We start from the raw sequence: 20,919 nt of genomic DNA on the forward strand, positions 1-20,919 counted from the left end.
ATTCTCCATCCCTGGAGGTTTTTAAGATGAGACTGGATGTGGCACTTAGTGCCATGGCAGTAGTGGATCAAGGGTTGGACTTGATGATCTCGGAGGTCCCTTCTAACCCAGCTGATTCTATGATTCTATGACACAAAGTCATTTGAGCAATTACGTATGAAGTAAAGTATAGGCAGTGAAACAGTAATACACAAAATCTTGAAGTGAGCTTAGTCTTCTCCAGTTTGTTGCCTCAAAGCTGCTTCAGGAAAAGATACAGAAAGCTTTTTTCTTAGGCAGAGGTTGGTTGGTGTCTTGGTGCTTCTTGTAGCCATCTCCCCTTGTTTGGATTTTAATTATAAGCCATTCAGACTGTATGTTAAATAAGCAAAAAAGCTGCTTCTCCCCTCCAGATTATACAAACAAGGAAAGAAACAGTGAAGTGATCCTCTCTCATCCTCTCAGCATTGCTTTGTTTTCTGACAGCCTTTTGAGCCTGGGAGGCTCGTGGCCCATAGCCATCCTATTACACCTGGCTGAGAAGAATCAATTCTCTAATGCCAGCCAGGTATGTTAGCTCAGCACCTCCTGCTTCACTTAGCTACAGATGAAAATTGTATGTGACACCTCTGGAGTGCCTAAGCCTGACCATAAAGAATTTCTGGGACTTGGGAAACACTGCAGCCTTTAATGCAGAGTTTTGGGGATGATGTTTTTTAAGGAAGGTTATGTTGTGAATCATAAGAGACACAGGTGTCTTCTATATTGATTTTAAATACTAATTGTAGACAGGTTGATCTAGGCAGAGCATGAGCAAAGCAGGTCCTAGAAGGCTGTGTCCAGCCCTGGCCTCTGCACCCACCTGGCAAACAAGCTGTGGGTGCTGTGGATTTTTTGCTGAGTGTGCAAAGCTGTGAGGAGAGGATGAAAGGGTCTGTGTGTTCAGATGAGTAGTAACAAACATCTCCTAGGAACAGGCCTTGTCAACCTTGGACACTGCTTTTACAGCCAAAAGTTTAAGTTGAAAAAGAAGTTTTAAGTTTCAACAGTTAGTTTTGTGTACTGAAAAGAGTGACCAGGTAACTGGTGGATAGGACTTCCTCTGCCTTCCTATTGTCTTTGGCAAGATAGGGGAGCTTTCCAAGAGACTTGTCCAATATTTTGTCTCCAGAAGGATAACTTTCATCTGTGTATGCATGATGATAATAATAAGGCACTTGGCTGTCCCAACCATGAAACATAAAAACTAGAAATAGTCTTTTTGCATTTAGGTCTGTTGTAAAACAATGGCGAAAGTTGCCTTTGCAAGCAAAAGGATATCCTGCTATTTTTTCCCCCTACAGGTTAAGCTCCTTGGTTTGGAAGCATTTAAAAATATTTTTTCAATTTTCATTAAGGTTTAAAAATAGCACCTATTTAAAAATAGCCTAATAGGCTCTTTCTGAGTTAAGAACTTTTTGGGGTTTTTGGGGGTTTTTTTGGTGTTTTCTTCTTTTTTCCTGTGGGAATACTATCCTTAGATCCACTAACAAGCATTCCTTTATTCACAACCCTCCCACTTGCCTTCTGCTTTGATGCACTGCTCCTGGTGGCTGATGCCTTCTAGCTCCCCTCCAAGTTGTGTGGTCTGTCCCAGGCAGCAGCACAGAGTTGGGCTGGGTGCTGGACTGGGACTGGTGATACCGCTCCAGGCTCCAACCTGCCTCTTCAATTCCTTTATTTTCCAAATTTTTATTTGCAGTGGTGGTAATACAGGGAAGTACTGTGAGGCACTGCACAGAGGATCCAGCTGGCTGAAAAACAGATGGACAAATAAAAGGTCTTGGTTCAGAAAAGCAGTCCTGTTAAGTTTTAAAGCAGTGTGAGAGCCTGCATCTCCAAGTCTTGTTTACTGAGTCATTAAGAGGAGGTGCACCAATTGCCACCACCATCATAAATCTAACTCAGCTTGCTTTCCAAGAGGAAAGTGGTGTTTGGAAAGAGAAAACATTTCTGAGAGATGGCAGCACTTAATTATTGTCTGAGGTGATCCCTAGAACCACAGGATGCCTCTCATCACCAAAACCCCCAATTCCCTTGATGTTCTTAACAAATGTAGTTATTGTTTTCTTATCTTTCGTTGTATCAGCTGCAGGGACCAGCTTTTTTCTGGAGTAGGCTAGGAGTCAGGCTACTCAAATTGCAATGAGTTAGTATTGGAAATGAGAATACCTGAAATCGTGGCTTGCTGCTCTTACTCAAATGCTTTTCATACTTTAATTCAACACTTAAATTGAAAGATACCTTGTATTTGTTCTGCAGGGAACAAGAGGGACACAGCCTCAGCCTTTTATTGGCACAATACTTAGAGATTCATATTAAGCAGTATTAAAAATTATTTACAGGAGACACTTTAAGGGGAGAGTAGGTAAGAAAGTTTTGTAGAATCAGGGGGTCTAAATTAGATTTTTGAGTGCTACTATACAGATGGTAATTGCAATGGGGAGGTGCTTTTGTGTGGAGGTTCTTTTTGTAGAACAATATGCTAGTGAAATAATCAGCCTTGGCTGGAGTCCTGGTCTGCATGGCTATATGCAGGTGATTCTGCATATAGCCATGTTTAGTTTGTTTTTTCATGTTTAGTTTGTTTTGATTTCAATTATATTATTATTAGATGAAAGCTAACAAGAGATGCACAAATTTCTTTCAGCAGCTCAAGATTTGTAAAGAATCCTTCATTAAAACATATCAACAGTCTGTTCCCCCAGGGCACAAACCCCTTTGCTACTTCAGTCAAAGAAAGACAAAATAGTGATTTGTTTTTCTTAGACTGTTTGAACACAAGGAGGCCCCTGCATTTATTTTTAGATTGAGCAAAATAATCCATCTCAGAGTCAGAAAAGCGTGTAAAATCTTTAAAGAATGTTTTATTTCCTCCAGGCATCCACGCAGGAACAGGACAGTACAACCATTGTTTGCTGAGTATTTTGATGTAAAATGCTTAAATTGCCAGGATCATTCAGTGTCAGCTGAAGAAAGTTCTTGGGAATGGTTTGATTTGTTTTCAAACCTGTGACAAGAGTGGTGACAGGCTGGAGCTGCTGTCTTCTCTCATGAACTGGGCTCTGGGTCGATGCTGGGGCAGAAGCAGGAGAGTGCCTGGTGGTGTGGCATTTTTTTTTATGGAGTAATTTCAGCGTTTCCTTGGGAAAGAGAGGAGTGGACTCAAATGGGTTAAGTGTGCTTGTGAAACTGTCCACAGGGAACTTGGCTACATGCAAGCTGCTGGTTAAACCCTGGTGCCCACAGAGGAACTGAAATAGCACCCAGAGAAATTATTTTAGAGGGCTCCCGTGGACTTTGAGACTGGTGGATTGGATTTGTAGTCTACAATGAAGTCTTGTGACTTCAAGCAAGCAGCATAAACATAAAAGTGAAAACAAATGCATTTATAGCGTAACTTCTAAGATTTTGTCTTGCTAGATGAGGCAGAGTCCTTCCATACACTTTTGTGGTGCCTCAGCATTGTTTTAGTTTTTATGCTTTGCATAAAGCAAAATGCATAAATGGGCTTTGTTTTTCATGACATATAGAAGTGAAACTTGGTGCTGTAAGCAATGTCGAGCAGATCGACTTTAGCTTTGCTTTGGTTTGCTGGAATTATTCCAATCTCACTCCATTAGGTTGAAGAACTAAGTCGGTGAGAGGGGAGACACAGGATGTATTGCTTGTTTCTGCTCATCCTTCATAGCTAACCCCATCCAGCTGGCTACCTGAAGCTAGCATGAAGCCTGAACATGTGCATCCCCAAATGTATATTTTTAACAGCTGCTGCAGTGTGTGGTACCTTGTTCCTACTCTCCACAAAGATAATCTGATACAAGGTTTTTATAAAATTTCAGTTTTCCATTTCAGTTTTCTTTGTGTTTAATTTTATCTTTTTGTCCCTCTGTATTCTACTTCCTTATGTGTTTTTTATTGTGGTTGTCATGTTGTTGTTGAAATGGGGTAAGCTTTCTTCTTCTGTGCTAAAAATGATGCATCTAGTGGTAATTTTTAACCTCCTCTGAAAATTAATCCTGCTGAGAAAATTGCCTTCCCTTCTTGCGGATTTGTCAGCTTTTCTGACACCAGCTTCCTGAATTTCCTGCAACAGCTCAAGCTGCTGTTAGAGGGACTCTGCTGCCAAATAGTACCTGTACGTTATTTTACAGTAGTAATGAAAAATGGCCATTAAAATCTGTAGCTATAACTTATGAAGCCAGTCATTAAAGACATATTGAGCTCTGTACAATTTGAGATTTAAAAAAAATGACGCCTAGAAAGATTTCATGACTAAAGTCCTTTTGTATTGTATATTTCTGAAATAAATGTTTTGAGCTTAATACAAAAATAGCACCAAGGAGAACCTAAATATATGCAAATATTTCCATACTTGTATGGGAGGGAAGTGTGAAATCAGAGAAGGGATGGTTTCATCCTTAAAATACAGCTTGTTTTGAAGTGTTTGCACATCTTTAATCTGATTTGTTATTGACTTAATTCAAAGCTCACAAGCAACAGTGCAAAGTCTTACACATCTCAGTTTTAGCTCAGACTCCATATTTTTACCTTTCAGGAATCCTAATAATTTTTGCATGCAGTTTAAAAATGAAACAAACAAAAACCCCAATCCGAAAGATTGGAGTTTTTCCAAAAACTTCTGGATCTGAAAGAAATTAGAAAAAAATCTTGTGTTGACTGCCTGCCTGCATCTCTCTTACTTGACACAGTTTTGCTGCTTTTGTTTGCCCTTCATCACTGTCCCTGTTTCCCCTGTGTAGTCAGTTCTCCAGTGGTTGGCAGGGGTCTTTTTTATTGCAGCAGCTGCGATAGCAGTATTTTCCTTTGTATGTTCTTGCAAAACAACACTTGCTTACAAATGCAGGTGACATATCTGAATCATTTTGATTTTCAAGTATGTGTGTTTTGGGTTAACCACGTGCCCTTTGAGCCGGATTCTCCGGTTGCTCCCGAATCCTGCAACATTGCAGATGGTGCAGGAATGAGGTAGACAAACTCCTGTGCTGCCCCAAGCTCTGGCTGTTCCTTCCCCACAGCCTGCTTGCTGTGCAGCCGGGATGCGGCCACTCGGAGCTGCGGAGGGCGGAGCCCTGCGGAGCGCCTGGGGCTTGTTCTGTTCTGTTCCCAGCACTGAGAGCTCTGCAGCCCTGCAGCGCTGCACAGAGGAGCCAGCTGGCTTAAAAATCTCTGCTCCCTGTGTGTGGGCTCTTGCTCATCTCGATCCTCCACCAGTAACGTTGGTGCAGTGTTTGCTTTTGAGTTCATGTTGCTCCCACAAGCCAAGGAACCCATCTGCAGACAGGGAAGGTTGTCATGGTGGGAGGCAGTGGCCGTTTGGCTTCTTCCTCGGGAGGTGAACCAAGGTTCACCGAAGTGCTTGTTGGTGCCAGAGCTAAGAAAGTTGCGTTATGTTAAAAGGGGTGGATGCTGATAGATAGAACCTGTGGTTTGAAAATGAAAGTTTGGTTTTATGCCCCAGAGAGCTGTTCAGGTTACTAAGTTTCACCAGCGTGCGCTTCAAAACCAAGTCATCGCTTTCAGTTATTTCCAATGTTTAGCTACAAGCAATTTAAATACCCCTGATCCATAGTTTAGGGAAGCCAATGCCTTGGACTAGGTTAGTGCATGTGGGAAAATACAGCATCATGACACACTCACACTTCTGTGTGCTTTTTTAGCGAAAAGATGATTTGCTGGTAGCAAAGCGTACGTTGATTGCATGGGAGGTTTCCTTTGTGTCTTTTTCATAATCTAAAATGCCAATTTAATAGAGTTTTAAAATTATTATTTTGAAGCATTGGGTACACTATAAAAGGCATTTCAGATTTACAAAATGCAAAGAATTGTAACATTTCTGTTTTGTTATATGGAACATTAAAACACTCTTGGCAGAGAATCTGCTTGGTTTCTGGTGTTCCTCAAGAAAGCGTATGAAGGCATTTAGGAATTTATGTGTTTATGTTGATTAACAAGATGGTTCAAACTTTGGAAGCCTTTTTCAATATGTGGCAGATCATTATTGCATCCATCATCAAGATTAGTGTAGAGGCTTGGTTAAAATAGGTCTTGTCTCTTTTGTTGGCTCGTTCATTTTGGAAACGTGCTCTCTGTGCGTGTGCATCTCACATCTCCCTATAGAACGGAGAAGATGAATTTTTAACTACACAGAAATGCAGGTGCAAGGTTGCAGAATAAGTTAGCATGCTATCGCTAGTGTGACTTGTGTGTGAGGATGAGAATGCATCTAATATGCAAGATCTCCTCCTCTGACTGGTTAAGCACAGATGGGTGAAGTGAGGACAAGGATGGTAGCTCTGTCTGATTTTTGTCCTGCCTGTTGTTTTCAAACTATCCCTTCGCGCATATGCAGTTTTGTGATCTTCGTTGCATTCAAGTGACAACTGTGAGGTTGACGTGAAAAAATAAATCTAAACCTAGATATTTCTATTCAGATACGCTAAACTGTAGTATTATAGGGGAAGCAGGTGTAAATGTGAATTTATTTTCTTTTTTTTTTAGCATGAGAGCAGGTTACCTTTTCACTGATTGTCTCAGTGGCAAAGCTCTCATTAGGAAACGAAACTGCCAACAGAATGAAGGGCATGAAACTCGTAATTGGCTTTTCTCATCCTTGCTGCACCGCCTGCTTGGGTTTTCTTGGTGCTAATAACTCAATCTGAGATGAGGCAAAGAGCAGTAGCTGGCATACTTGAGCTACACACACACATTTCATGTTTTGATTAGGAGATCCTAGGAGGCTTAGGAAACGCATGCACACTGTAGCTGCTCCTCACCTACACCTCCTGGATATCTGCAAGCACCAGTTTAACCTGAGATGAAGGAGGTGGAGAAGCAAGGGGCTTGTTTGTGCACAGGACATTAGATGGGTGGCTCCAAATGGGCTGTGACAGCAGAGGCATGCAGATAACAGAAATAAGCAGTTGGGTGGAAATTACTGAGATGAGAAGGAACAGAAAGGTCTGCAACACCTTAATGCTTGCCTGAGAGGCAGCCTGTATCCATTCCAGTTAATATCTCCTTCCAGACCTCCTGTCCTTATCTTTGCACACTCTACATGTTGTTACTGCCTCTGGCCTTGTTTGAGCCCATACATCTCCGCAGTGTCACACGGTGACTTCTGGAATAATGCATGGTCAGCTCTTTCTAGGAGGTGATTTTTTTGACATTCTGCTTAAAACTACTCTGCCACAGCCTCCTGTTGAGGCAAGCTATTTAAAGACTAGAGAGAAAGCTTCAGCCCCCCATGCATGAGAGCCGTACGGTACTTCAGCTCCACTTGGCACATGTGGCAGAGTGGGGTAAGGATGTGTGCTGTAATTTTTAATGGAATGTCTTTTAAAAAAGAAGCAACCTTAGAAGTTCTTCAACCCCATTTTCATTACAAAAAGAAAAAAAAAAAGGCACTGCTTATTCATTGTGGTATCTAAGGCCCACATATTATCATGGCCAGTGGGCCATCTCGTTTGTGTGCCTAGTGGTTCCTCAAGCAGTTTAGTCTGTGGTTTTTTTGGAATTGCTGATGGAGGATTTAGAAGTATTTCTGAGAGTTTTGTCATGCAGTTGCTATGAAGCTGGAATTGAGTGCTGCTCAGATTTTAAATTGTTTTCTAAATTAAGAGCTCCCTCTCTTCTTTTGTGGGTATGTGCACCTGTGCATTTTTGCAAGCCTGTTGTACTAAAGACAGACGAATTCCTCATGGAACTTCTAGGGCTTCTTACATTTGTGTAGATGCTTGAAATTGTATTGGCCCCAGTCCTGAAGTCCTTTTAAGTTCATGATCAAAGTAGTAGGGAATCCTTCAGTGACTGTTTTCCTTTTTTACTTTTAAATTAGGATTATTCTTAATATTATTAGTAATTAAATTAGTACTATTGCTGCGGGGGGGTAGCCATTATGGAAGCACAGCATCAGTTTTGATGGGAGCACTGGCTTTAAAAAGCCAAACCAAAAATCCGGAGACCCAGCAATTCTGGATGTCCTGTGATTGTGCTTGACCTCAACCAAAAGTGGCATTTAGAGGTGCCTGTGTCATTCCCAAACTGAAAATGAGTCTGAATGTGGCATGAGGAAATCCTAGTTGGAGATTATACAGATGTCAGTGTCAGACAGCAAATATGTACCAGGCTTAAATGGAGTTGTCTGTGGGGAGCACATTACAATATTCCCAGTAAAGGCTGTAAAACTGGTAATGGGGTTATACAGCCCCATGTTATATTTGGTCTCCTACACCCACAGTCCTCAGTAGAGCTGATCTCATTTCAGTGGTTTCTTTGGCTTTATGGCTTTTTAGCTCTTCTTGGAGCAGCAGTGTTATTTCTGCTTTTCCCTAAACTCTTCTCTTAAAACTGACAAGGACATCCCTTGCTACTGGGTGGTAATTGTTGTTTAGTAGTGGTTTAGTGGTTTAACAAGCAGAAACAAAGCTGAGATATGACTTGAAGGAAAAAAACCCACCAAACAAACAAACAAACAAAAAAAAGGGGGCAAAAAAATTACTCAGCATGCAAAAAAGCCCAGTTCCTTCAGGCACTGAATGAACAGTTTTGTAAATGACAGGGAGTCCTCATTCACTGCAGCTGGGATGGAGTGAAATGGGGTGTGCCCCATAGTTTTGGGGCACAGGGACAGGTTTGGGCTGAAGGTTGAGATGGAAATGACAGTTGCAGTCCTACCTGAGAGCAGGAGTGTTCCGTGGTGGAGTGTTCCCCCGTGCAGTCAGATGACTCTTACCAGCTTTGATGTGGTTTTGGCACTGTGCATGTCCCTGATAGTCTGTGACTGTAATCTCTAGAGCAATCATTTCACCGTGTATTTGATAATGGTGCCTTAAAAAAACCCAACAAAAATAGAGGCCCTTGTGCTGCCAATGCAGACTTGTGTGGTACTTGTTCAGTGTCATGTGTTTGCTTTCCTTCCAAGTTTGTGACACAAAAAGAAAAAGCAGTTTCTTCTAAGCCCCTGGACCTGTGAAAAACTGCGGCCACTGAACAGTGCTCTTGGAGGTGTTATGATAAATCCTCCTGACAATTGAACGATAAATACTCACTGTATGTAAACCTGTATGAACATCAAAACCTCTTCAGACTCATCAGGGAGAATTTCAGGAAGGAGTCTGTGTTGTTTGGCAAGGATAAGAGAGGTCCAGACTGGCTGGTGCAGATATGCTCTGATTCTCGGGTTAATTGAATTCCATTTTTGTCATCATTTATCACTTCATAAAACTTAAGTTTCTGAAATACATGAAGTAAACTGATTTTTATTTCTTGCAATCAATCCATTACAGAGAGAGTTTTCAAATACCTTGTCCAGACAGGATCTTGATTTCTTATCTGTTCTGTGGGAAGGGTTTTTAATGTGTTGCTCTCATGGGATATCTCAGGAGTTCTGAAGCAATCTACTAGTTGAGTGCTGCTTTTCTGTACAGGAAGATGCAAGTTTCTGTGTCTGCTGTTCACCACTTACTGAATTAAGAAGTAAATTAGGTTGAGCCACCTAAACTTGCTGGGAAGAAAAAAGAAAAAGAGGTGCCTTTTTGGCACTATGAAATATGAAGCATCTCGATCTCTTGCCATGTGGTAGTTCCCTGTTGTTAGTTCTCCCCCTCCCCTCCTTCTGCCTGCTCAGGGACGCATCTGCAAGCCTTACTTTCATTCCTGTGACTCATCTGGCCATGCCTCAGCTTCTGCTTGTTTGGGTGAGTAAGGTCAGAAGCATCTCTCCGTGCGTGATTTTCTGAAGAAAAGTCAAATCTTTGTCAAACGAGCACTGCCTTGATGAGAGCTTTATATAGACTCAGATAAATGAGATTGCAGGGAAAAGACATTCCTTATCTCCCTTCTCCCTCCAATGTAAATAGTGCAGCATGTGGGAAACAGATGAGTGGCCTTTCTGTGAGAAGGCCAAGAATGACACTTTTTGTCTTTATTGAAGTGTTTGTTTTGCTCTTTACCTTGTTCTGGGGAAGATCCTTCTGACTGGGCCCTGTAGCTCACTGCCCTCTTTCTTTAAGCTGAATAAGTCTTGCTTGGCCTTTACCTTTTAGCAAACTCCTTCCCAAAGAGGAGCCTGGATGCAGCTGGAATCCAGTCCTAGCCCCAGCCTTTGTCAATGTTTTATGCCTGAAGGATTATATAGGTCTAATTGAACCTTTATACAACTTTGTCCTGCAGGATTAAGGATGGTAAACCAGATATATTTATATAAATATAAATAATTTATTATAATAATGGTTAGACAGAAAGAGTTTAATCAGAATTATTTGCTACACAGTATAGGAGCTATAACAGTATAGTACAGTGCACCATGAAGCAATATTAAAGCAATTATATTAAAGTGATGGTATTAAAGCTAGCAGAAACAGTTATTATGTAGAGATTGATGTTATTCCCCCATACTAACAACCATAGGCAAAGCTCTTGCTCAGCCCCAGGGAGTAACCTTGAGGGGGATCCCCACTCAAGGGAGGAATCTCCACACATATGCTCCAAAAGGAGTATGTTAGAAGACCTTGCTGTTAACATTTGGGATTGGGCTTTTATAGTATAAAGTGTTTCACTGTCAGTCAGATGTCTTCAGGCCAGCTCAGCAGCTTTAGATAAGTTATTAGTAGTATCACTTGTTTGTTCCTTTATCAGGTACTTTGTCAGGTCTACATCGCATTAACAGAACGTTTAACTTTGGGATTGATGAATCAGACTGGTTTCAGCATTATTCAACACCAAAAGCAACTTGACACTCCCTTCTCCTTTTACCACTGGTAGCTTGGCAAATGCCATTGCCCTCCTGCCCACGTGCCTGGGGAGCAGGAGGTGTTAGTTGTCCCTGTCCCAGCCCCTGCCTTGCCCAGCAGTACCCACGTGTCCGATGAGAGGTGTCGCGTGTGTACCGGGTGGGTGTCCTGCCAGGAGCCAGTAAGTGGGTTTGCTGATATGTTAAAAGCAGATTTATGTGTTTGCACAAGCTGCAGTGTCTTCTGTTTGTTAAATAACTGGCAGATATAAGCATTGCTCTTGCTTTGTACTCTGCCCCAGAGCTTGGCTGGTGAGCCTGCTTGAAGGCAGCTGCAGGTGCTGCTGTGCTGTTTCCTGGTCCCATTCTGATGGCCTTGGTGCAGTGCCAGGGCACCACAGGGAGCTGGCCTCCCTTCAGAGGGCATCACCACGCTTGTGCTGGGGAACAGGGGCCTCTGCCAGGCAGGCGTGTGTGGTCACTGCCTGGCCTCCAGTGAAATGGGTGGGGGAGGTACAGGGGCAGTCCCTTGATCGAGATCTGTGCTATCTGCAGGCTCCTCCAGAAATTGCCACGTTGCCTCTACCCAGCAAGCGCGTTCAAGGTTTTATTCTGAACTACACAAGTTAAAATTGTATTGCTTTTGTATTTTTTAATGGCGGTTGATGTTCCCATGAGTCCAAGAGCTGGAATTCAAGGGCCTGGTGCATGATTCCTCCACTTGAAACCACCTCTACTTTGTCTTCTTCAAGCTTAAGACTTTATACTGGCTTCTTTTTCTGCTGAGTACACATGGATGCGTAGAATAATGCACATCATGAAACAAGGGGAATCCTGTCAACTGAATGAGCACCATTACTTAATGAGCTCTCTTTCACTTTCTTTTTCATCTTTATTAGACCATATCTTCTATTTAAGACTTGAAAACAAGAGGCTTCTTAGAAGTGCATTATTAACTGCCCTTCTGATGGGGCTTTTAATCCTTACTGGCATTTTATTATTAATGGACTTCCATGAAATTTATAGAGCTGTTGCTAAGCAAATCTTCACCAAGTACCTGCTTGTCACATGTCAGTTGGTAAAAAACACAAACAAACTCATGCTGCTTCCCTCTTTCTTGTTTCAGCAAACCAACTCCATTGATGTGCAGTCCATTGAAGAAATTTTGAGGGTAGGTGCTCTTAAATAATAGATCTCTGTTTGCAGATATTTTGTATGCATTAAGGTAATGGGTGGGGGAAATGGGTGCTTCTGTTCACTTAATAGTTGTTGCCACTGCTACAAGTGTGTTTTGGTGTGCTAAGGAGCCGTAAAGGTAAAAGTCGGCCTCAAATACAGCTGGAGTTATAACCTTTCTCTGTGTATGAGCATAATACAGTCTAGTACAGTTCAAGAGACAGACTGACAAGGCATGTGAGACAGACAGAGCTGCTCCTTCCTCAAGTCACGGGTTGCCTTTCCTGAGTGCCCTTCCATGCAAGGCACTGGACACGCTGCCTCGTGTCCGTGCTGCCAGCGCCAGCAGCATGGCCCTGAGCAGGACCACGCACCCGAGTCCTTGCACCCGCCTGTGGATGGCACTGCTGGTACTCCTTCCCTGGAATTCCAGTCCACTCGTGCAAAGCCAAGCCAGGTCTGATGCAAAACTGTAACCTGGTGTCCAAGCTGGCTCTGTGAGCAGCACACAGGCTCCCAGTGCCTGGGTCTGAGTCCGTGTCACCCCTTCCCTGTGCACAGCGTGAAAATGCCCTGTGATTCCCAAGCCAGTGGTGCTGATCCCAAGGAGACAGTCCCTTGATGTCAGATGCTATTCTGAGACCTGAAGTCCTAGTGGAGGTGTTTGGTTTCTGTGATTCACTTCCCTCACTGTTGCTTCAGCTTGCAAAGTCTCGATGCCTTGATTGCTCTCAAGAAACTGTTGTTGGGGCAGTGTTTTAGTCGAAGGGAAGCTGTGCACAGGTGCTTGCTGTCTGCTGTGTGCTGGTTGGAATTGCAGCATGAGGACTCCAGCTGGAAGTCCAGCATCCTTTCATGTTTCACCAGGCAACCTGTGTTCTTGCACGTTAGGAATGCATATCACTGTTTTTGTAGCAACCACGGAGAAGCGTGTACAAATACGTCAAGAGGTAGATCCATATGACTTCTGAAGTGTGAAGCTTCCTCTGTGTCTACCAGCAAAAGTCCTGATAACTCTTCTTCTCAATCTCTTTCCAGGAAATGACCCGATCATGGCCGCCTCCCCTGACAGCTCTTAATACTCCTACTAAAGCAGAGCCTTCCAAATTTCCATTCCCAGCAAAGGTAAAACATCTTCTTTTTGCCAGAACTTTTGATAAACTAGAAGAGAGCTTTTTGGCTCTTACATGTGTTTTCATCTGATTTTGGCCCCCTTTCATAGATAAAAGGCTGTTAGGAGGTATTATCTTCAGAAGTCAGATAAATTAAAAGGATGATAGGGATGAATAAAAAATGCTTAATCAACTTAGACATTTGTTGTAATTGTGGTCTTCAAATGTAACTGCTTTTCAGAAACATTTTAAGTATCTCTGCTGAAGCACAAAATATATTTTATCTTTATTGTCAACAGAAATATTTGCTGACTGTGTTAAACAGAAGTGTTTGGCAGCTCTTATAACATTTTTTAAATATTTCTTAAAAAATGCACGTGCCCGTAATGCGCTAGCAACACATTTTTGGTGGCAGTAGCATGTATCATTTCTGTCCATGCTAAGCTACAGCAGGCCAACTTAGACTATTGGACACTCCAAAGTCAAGCTTTGACAAGCTAGTCAAAGTATTTATTACAGTAAGTAACATGTGGAAAACAGATCATCAGTACGCTGCTATTAAAAGACAGCTGATTTATTTTATTCTCAATTTGCACTTCATCCTTTCTTTCTAGGAATTGCAGCCTGAGGGATCTGTAGCACAGGATCAGAGTAAGTTGAAATCCAAAGAAAACACACAGTTATATGTGTATTGACAGATAGTTTTGTGTATTGTGTGTTATATGTTGCGGAGAACGTCAAATGTTTATATTGATTAACAGACGTGATTTAGTCTGCTTTGTTGAACAGTGATGAATTTAGAAATGGCTTAAGAGATAGTATACATTCATTACCGAAAAATTAAGGCTACAGTTCAGCAGAGGACAAACCCCATTTGGAGTGGTGAATAATCTCAATGGCAAATAATTATGTCTTAGAAGAAAGTGACTAGTCTAATCTGGTGCTCAGAGACCATAAGGTAAAATAGGCTACAAGGGAGGTGAATAAAACCAACCTGTTCATTTTTGATTTACAGAGCAGTATGGCACAGCTTCAGAAACATTGCCTAGTTCTCAGCCAAGAACATCGTAAGTAACCAAATCCTGTTCCTAGCTCTACTGTGCAGTTAGTTAAAAGAACCTGGAATGACCTAAAATTTGGGTTACTCGACGATTCTGAAGATTAAGGGTTTTATCAGTCTGATTTTTCTTAGAAAACTTCAATACAGGGAATTTTCACCAACAGAAACATTATTGTTTAGTGATGAAATCGTAGAATGGTTTAGGTTGGAAAAGACTTTTAGATCATCAAGCCCAGCCCTTAACCTAACAGTGCCAAGTCTATGAAACCATGTCCTGATTGTGATGACTGTGTTAAAACCAAAACAAAACTATATTAAAAAACAAAAAACTACTAATGTACCAGATTCAAGTTTTTTTAGTTCTTTTAATCTTGGGTTTATGGCTGATTAACATCACACTTTTTGTGCTCTTCAGCCTACTAATAATGCATCCAACTATAAATTATAAGGGATACAAACTGAATCTGATCAGTTCTGGATATCATCTTGAAGCCTGGGAGGGCTAGTAAAGCTGCAGCTACAAAAACTGTAAAAACTAAGGTGAAATTTCAAAGTTACCCTGTGATATAATTTTCTGCAATTGCCCAAGGCAAAGTTTTCTAAAAAGTGTTGTCTTTATTTTATTTTTATTTAAAAAAACACACAAAAAAATTTGCATGGGTTATCTAAACCCCTCGATTTATAATCTAATAACATAGTTAGTTGCAGAGTGGGGTGAAGATGAAATTTCTGTAGTGTATTTTATTATGTGTGTGTGTGTATGTATATATATATATAAAATTAAGCGAAGTCACTATGAAAGTTTTACAAAGCAGGCAGGCACCAACTAATAAATTATTGCTTCAATAGAAAATTTTAAGTTGTTGGGTAAAATAACTTGGTACTGTCCTTGTAGGTGAAAGTGGTTATTCATTAATTAGGTTAATTACAGAAGTTGCTTGAAAGCAGTTTTGTGTGGCCCAACATTAGTCTTTTAGGATTAACCTGGCCAGATGGCAGCATTGATGTGTTCTGAGCCCTGAGTGACAAATGGAAATCTTTCAGTGTCTGGAAGGCTCAGGGGTCTATTGCTGAACCATTAAATGCCTGTCAGTTCGTGTGATACATAAAGATCTCATGTTACTCCATAGTATGTTGTTCCATAGAAGGCTGCAAACTACAGATTACAAAGCTTATTCCACTTGTTTTCCTTTTCCTTATTGTGAATCATTTAATTAAAAACAAAACAAAACCGGGCTAGTCACAAGTAAGAGAGAAGAGCATGCCTCCATCTTGGTTGAGATTGTAGAGTTTTGCATTCATGCTCTGTAAGATCTGTTAAATATCCCTTTTCCTACTGTTCCAGCATGATGCAAAGGAGCTCCTGCTCACTGGGAGTATGTGATAGTGTCTTGTTAAGCAGTCAGCTACTCTCTTAATCCATTCCTTATTTTGCTTCTCTTTCTTTCAGCCTAACTTGCTCTTCCTGAATGACTTCTGGAAATTTTCTTTGCACAATTGAAACTAGTAGTTTCAACTTCTCCAGGCTCTGTCCTCCTTCTCAGCTACCCTATGACCCTCATCATTATTTCAACTCTTGAGCTGCTTGTAGTGCTTTAGTCAGTTTTCCAGGCAGCAGAGAGAGAATAAACCTTTCCTATAGACAAGAATTGGAAAAGACTCCTTTCTTAGCCCAAGGGGCCAGAGTTGTAACTTTGGCATAGTATGTAGCTCTCTCCTTAGCCAAGATCCCCTCTCTGCTCAGGGTCCTTGCCAGGCACTTCAGAGCCAGCGCTCATCTGCCAGGGATGTGCATACCCACAGCTGACAAAGGCAGTGGAAGCAGGAGGAACAGAGTGGCTTGGGTTTATGTCCAAAATGAAGTCAAGTGAGATCTGCCCAAGGACTTCTTCTGCATCTTTCCCTTGAACCTATGCATCCCTTCTTTTCTGTGTTTGTTTTCTTTGGCACAACAGGGCTGGGCTTTCTTCACTGTTCAAAGCGCACGTGACTGTCTGGAAATTCAGCTGCCTGGAGTAGCTTGTGTTGCAAAGTGTAGCTGGCTGAAAACAAACAGCATTTGTGCTGGTTAATTAGAAGTTGAAATCCCAAGGCATCTGTCCACCCAAATTAAGCATTCAGCTTTTCAGAGCGTGCGAGGGTTTCCCAGATGGCTTTTATTCTTGGATGCAGCCCCGAAGTTCGCACCTGGCTGCACTGGAATGAAAACAGCCCTTCTTTTAAAAGGAGAGATGCCAGCTCATTCTTGATGATACATCTTTAACCTGGCTAGCAGAGGGGGGCCAGCCTGTGCTTTCAGTGGGGTTGTTTGGCAAATGATATTCATTTTTGTGCTGCTTCTTTCTCTAAAAGAGCTCTTTTTAAATAGCTTTACAGGGAGATTAATGGTGTGTATATAAGCTGCAAATGAACAGGTCCTGCAAATGAAAACTTGGCATCTAATAATTTGTGAGCTAATTAAAACATTATTAAGGCAGATTTTATTTTTTTTTAACTAGGCTGGTAACAATTTGTTGAAAACTTGTTTTGGGGAAAGTGACTTTGTCTATTCTTGAAAAAGTATGACTTTTGAAGTTTTATTGTTCTTCCTTGATCCTAAATTAAATAGTTGCAGTGTTCTTTTATGCTGATGCATTTTATTTACCAGCAGCTCCTGTGGAAAGGGCATTTTATTACAGTTAAATCAGATTTAAATGAAGACCTAGGTAGCTTCTTTGCACATCCCTGTTCATGGCAGGGGGTTGGAACTAGCTGATCTTTAAGGTCCCTTCCAACCCAAACAATTCTATGATTCTATGGTTATCCTTTTACCTCTAAAGGAAATAAATCTGTAGTCCACGATGTCTTAAAGCAGAACAAAACAAAACAAACCCAACCAAAACCACTTTCAGAACATTTTAGCAACTCCTAAGGAGTTGTAAAAGACAATAAAAAGAATTCATTGAGATACCAGTAGACATTTGGCCAAACTGCCCAGAAGTGTGGAGAGTGTCTGTATTGTTACTGTTCTTTTTTTCCTTTTTGTGCCTCATCTGTCTGGCAGTGAGCTTCGGCTCTAGCCCTCTCTAGTGCAGGATTTCTGTAGGCTGCGAGCTCTTTGCCTTCTGTAGGAAATTCAGGGGTCTTGTTTTCCAAGGTGGTGTCTCATAGCACTTTCCTTCAGTGTTTACTCTAAAAGAAGAGACAGGAGGTGATTTCTACTGAGAAGGTGTGCGAGGAAATGAAGCAATAGAGCATAGTCACAGGGGAATGACAGTCAAAATGCCTGAACAAAGCAAGCACCAACTTTCTCCACCTTTTTTCAGTGCGATGTAGTTCACTGGGCATCATTTATATTTGTTTTCTTGCTGTAAAACGTATTGTCATGAGGAGTTGGAGGCTTGTTTTTCTTATTTAGCCATAAGGGCTCTCTGTGAGAAACTTCTTAGTTTGAAATGAGGTTGAAATAAACAGAATTTTGACCTGATTGATTAAAATCCCTGCCTCAGTTCCCAAGCTTTTAATCCAATTTTTAGAAGGGCACTTGAGTAATTCTCTGGGTTGAGAAGTTTCAAGATTTGAATAACTATACTTTTGAACAGCAAGACTTTTGCCTAACTGTTTTCCAACATCCTTTTGGGGTGCCTGCATGATTGCCAAAGAGGGGGATAACAATATGGGAGAACTTTGGGTCCCTTCCTGAAAATCCTTCCCTTTCAGCCTTATAAGGACTTTAGTAATATATTGAAATTGCAACAGTAGTTACCACCTGCAGGCAGAGAACTAAGTGATATTTCTGGAAGCATTTGCAGGCAGCCTGCTCCCTTTGCCAGCAGTAGTAAAACAGAGCTCATACCTCCCCAGTTGTAAACTGCTTTGGGTATCCAAACTGCTCAACGGTACAGTTACTGCTAGGATGTGCAGGAGCATAAAGTTCATTGTGCAGAGAAGAAATAGGAGGTGGGCTTGACCTTGGCATTTACTCACGTATGTGTGATAGGAGACTTCAGCAGCAAAATGAGAACCTCTGTAACAGGAGAAATATTCGCAACCCCTGAGTGCAGAGAGCGTGAACATGCACAGCTTCTGGTGCAAAGACGATGCTTTCTGTCCCTTGGGGAGCCAGTGTGGGCTGAGAGAGTGAGAATCTCTTCCTGGACAAGGTTCAGACCTCTTCCACCCTGTGCTAGTCTGCTAGATAGCCTTCTCTGAAGAGGATTCCCCTCACAAAACTTGGTCTTTGTTTTCTGTAGATGGCAGCCATTGCTATGGGCCTCCACTGCAAAATATCCCAAGGTCAGTTGAAAAACAGAGTAAAAAAGAAAAAAAAAAGGCATTTTAACCATTCATTCAGGTGTTGACAGGTTTTAGTAGTTCAAGCGTGCCACATGTTCAAAAATTATGTGAGAGGTTGATTTGTTTTGGCAAACACAAACCAAGTATTTTTCAGTGTCTTCTGCTTGAGAATGTGTCTGCCTTGGCTGATATTTACCTTCTGGTTGTCTTTCAGAATGCTCCAGGACGACCTGCAGCTCAGTGATAGTGAAGAGAGTGGTGACGACCAAGTTGGTTTTAGATGTTTTATACACTAGGCACACAGACTTCCCTTTAAATCATCACCACTTGTTGCATTGTTCTGAGTTCCCTGAGCTAACCTTTCCTCCCCCTCTCCTCTTTGTTTTTGTGAACAAAACAGGTTGTTGAAAAGTCACCATCTTCACTTACTCCTCCAAGGTACAGGTTTGTTCCCAAACTACTAGCTAGACCACATAAGGAGAAAAACAAAACTACTTTCTATATATGGGGTAGATGGGTAAGGGTTCCTGCTTTCTCTGGTAGCTATAGGCTTTGGTTTCTGGCTGCTGTTGAAAGTCAGCTTTAAGTGTGTGGGGTTTTCTGGAAAGCTCCAATTAGAAGTGAATAATTTAATTTTGTACTGGATTTTGCCTATGAATCAGAACTGTATTTCCTCTACTTCTCCCTTCTTTTTTCCTCTTCCCCTCCACCTGTGTGTATGCAGATCACACTGGAGGTAACAGGATTTTCTATTGTAGTAGTGATGGGTGAGGTGCAAGTCCAGTTGTAGTTCATAAAGAAGCACAAAACAACCAAGTGGGTTAGAAAACCTCACTGAAACTGTTTCAGCTCCTCCTGATAAGGCAGCAGATTGTAACCAGTTCCCGCCATGTGTTGTTGGTCAGAAGCAATATTCAAGGTAGACTGAAAACTGCATGCCAGCATTAGAGGAAGAAAGGTGGAGGAGCCCAGAATTTTTCCTGTAGGAGAGCCCTGACATATATTTTTGGCTTGATATCTATATTCTTTAAGCACATGATAATGACCTACAAAGTCAGACTTGCAGAAGAGCACACTGATTTTTGGCACAATCTGTGTGTCTGCAAACTCTTAAAATAGGAGTGTTCTCACGATACCAGTCTTGGATCAGCAAGGAGCATGCCTGCAAATCATACAAGTGTGTTGATATTGATGTGGGAAACCATTTGCAAAGTAAAAAAAATAAAAAAATAAAAAATTAAAAAATCAATATTTTAATTTTGTAAGCCCATTGCAAAAAAAAAAAAAAAAGCTGTGCATAAAAGTGGCAACTTTCCCTCAGTTCCATCCACTCCCATTGTCAGTGTGGAGGAAAACACTTGATTAGAGGAGGGCGTTGCAAGAAATGCTGTAGCTTGGTGTGACTGTTAATGAAGTGGTTACAGCAGCTTGACCAAGTAAAACAAATGTAGAAGTGAAAACTTCAGGGGGATGAATAGAAAAACCAGAAACCATCCTGGAGTATATGTTTCTGTCTTGTTCACCTTCTTTGGAAATTTTTCATTTTGTGTGTTGGGACTTTCAGAAAAAGCACTGGTCACTTTTGGTGGGTTTTTAAAATTTGCTTTGCTAAATGAAGCTTTGCATTGTAGCAGTGGCATCCTGTTTACATGTTTGGCTGGGCTGGATTTGAAGGTTTTATTATTTCCAGTGATTTTTTTATTCCAGTTCTTTATTTTTTGAGTGTGACAGTACATTCCTCTGGCCTTCTCCCCCCTTGTCTCAGTGCCAAAACACGGGGTTTCAGTTTTATTTTTGAATACTGACATGTCAATATAGTAAGTAAGTAACCTTCACCCATGCTGCTTTCTAATTTTATCTCATGGTGGCCTTGCAGTTCCTTACAGTCTCAGCCCAAGAGTGTGGCATCAGCACATTCCAGCAGCTCAGAGTCAGGGAGCACCAGTGACTCAGAGAGCTCCTCAGACTCGGAGACAGAGAGCCACTCCAGTGACAGTGAAGTGAATGACCCTCCAAGAGCACCAGCACCTGAGGTGAATGCAAATAGAACCTAGAGACTGCTTAACACAGCCTCCTGCCTCTCTGCTGTCTCAGTGCAGTCAGGATAGAAACACTGTCATTGTTTGGGTGCCCCCTTGACGTTTTTGCTGCATCACCGTACTTTTCTTGCCCTTTGCTTCCCTTCTAGAGTTTTTCGATTAAATAACCCTTAGAAACAACATCATTAGACTTTCAGATGCCTAACCTTGAAGTATTCTCCCTTCTCCTTTGGCATCATTGTCTAGCACTCACTGGCGAGACACAAGCGAGTTGCAGATGAGAAGCATGGCTGGCCTGGGGTGTCTGCAGCATTTCTGGGTGCCAAGGCATTGGGTTGTTTCTGCAGCTCCTGTGCCTGAGTGACAGATTCAACTTCTCCCAGGTCACAGCTGAAGGGATCAGACCTGCAGGAAGGGCTGGAATGTGCTTAGTCTTGCTTCTGTTGAATTTGGCTTGGATTGTGCTGCACCGGCGTTTCTGAGGCT

The 20,919-nt window shown here is 41.7% G+C and overlaps 1 protein-coding gene across 3 annotated transcripts in view; it reads left to right on the top strand.

Annotated features, from left to right (window-relative positions):
* Nucleotides 1–20,919, top strand: part of AFF1 (ALF transcription elongation factor 1) — a 75,330-nt gene that overhangs the window by 36,725 nt on the left and 17,686 nt on the right. For 2 of the 3 annotated variants that reach the window (XM_064651679.1, XM_064651681.1), the window contains exons 4-10: nucleotides 11,898–11,942; nucleotides 12,986–13,072; nucleotides 13,674–13,710; nucleotides 14,075–14,126; nucleotides 18,609–18,663; nucleotides 18,795–18,838; nucleotides 20,271–20,427. In XM_064651679.1, the coding sequence (XP_064507749.1) occupies nucleotides 11,898–11,942; nucleotides 12,986–13,072; nucleotides 13,674–13,710; nucleotides 14,075–14,126; nucleotides 18,609–18,663; nucleotides 18,795–18,838; nucleotides 20,271–20,427 (477 nt within the window). The remainder of the gene's footprint in view (nucleotides 1–11,897; nucleotides 11,943–12,985; nucleotides 13,073–13,673; nucleotides 13,711–14,074; nucleotides 14,127–18,608; nucleotides 18,664–18,794; nucleotides 18,839–20,270; nucleotides 20,428–20,919) is intronic. The other variant, XM_064651680.1, reaches the window with a different exon arrangement.

This window comes from Pseudopipra pipra, chromosome 4 (genome assembly GCF_036250125.1).
Source record: "Pseudopipra pipra isolate bDixPip1 chromosome 4, bDixPip1.hap1, whole genome shotgun sequence".
NCBI classification, from domain to species: domain Eukaryota; kingdom Metazoa; phylum Chordata; class Aves; order Passeriformes; family Pipridae; genus Pseudopipra; species Pseudopipra pipra.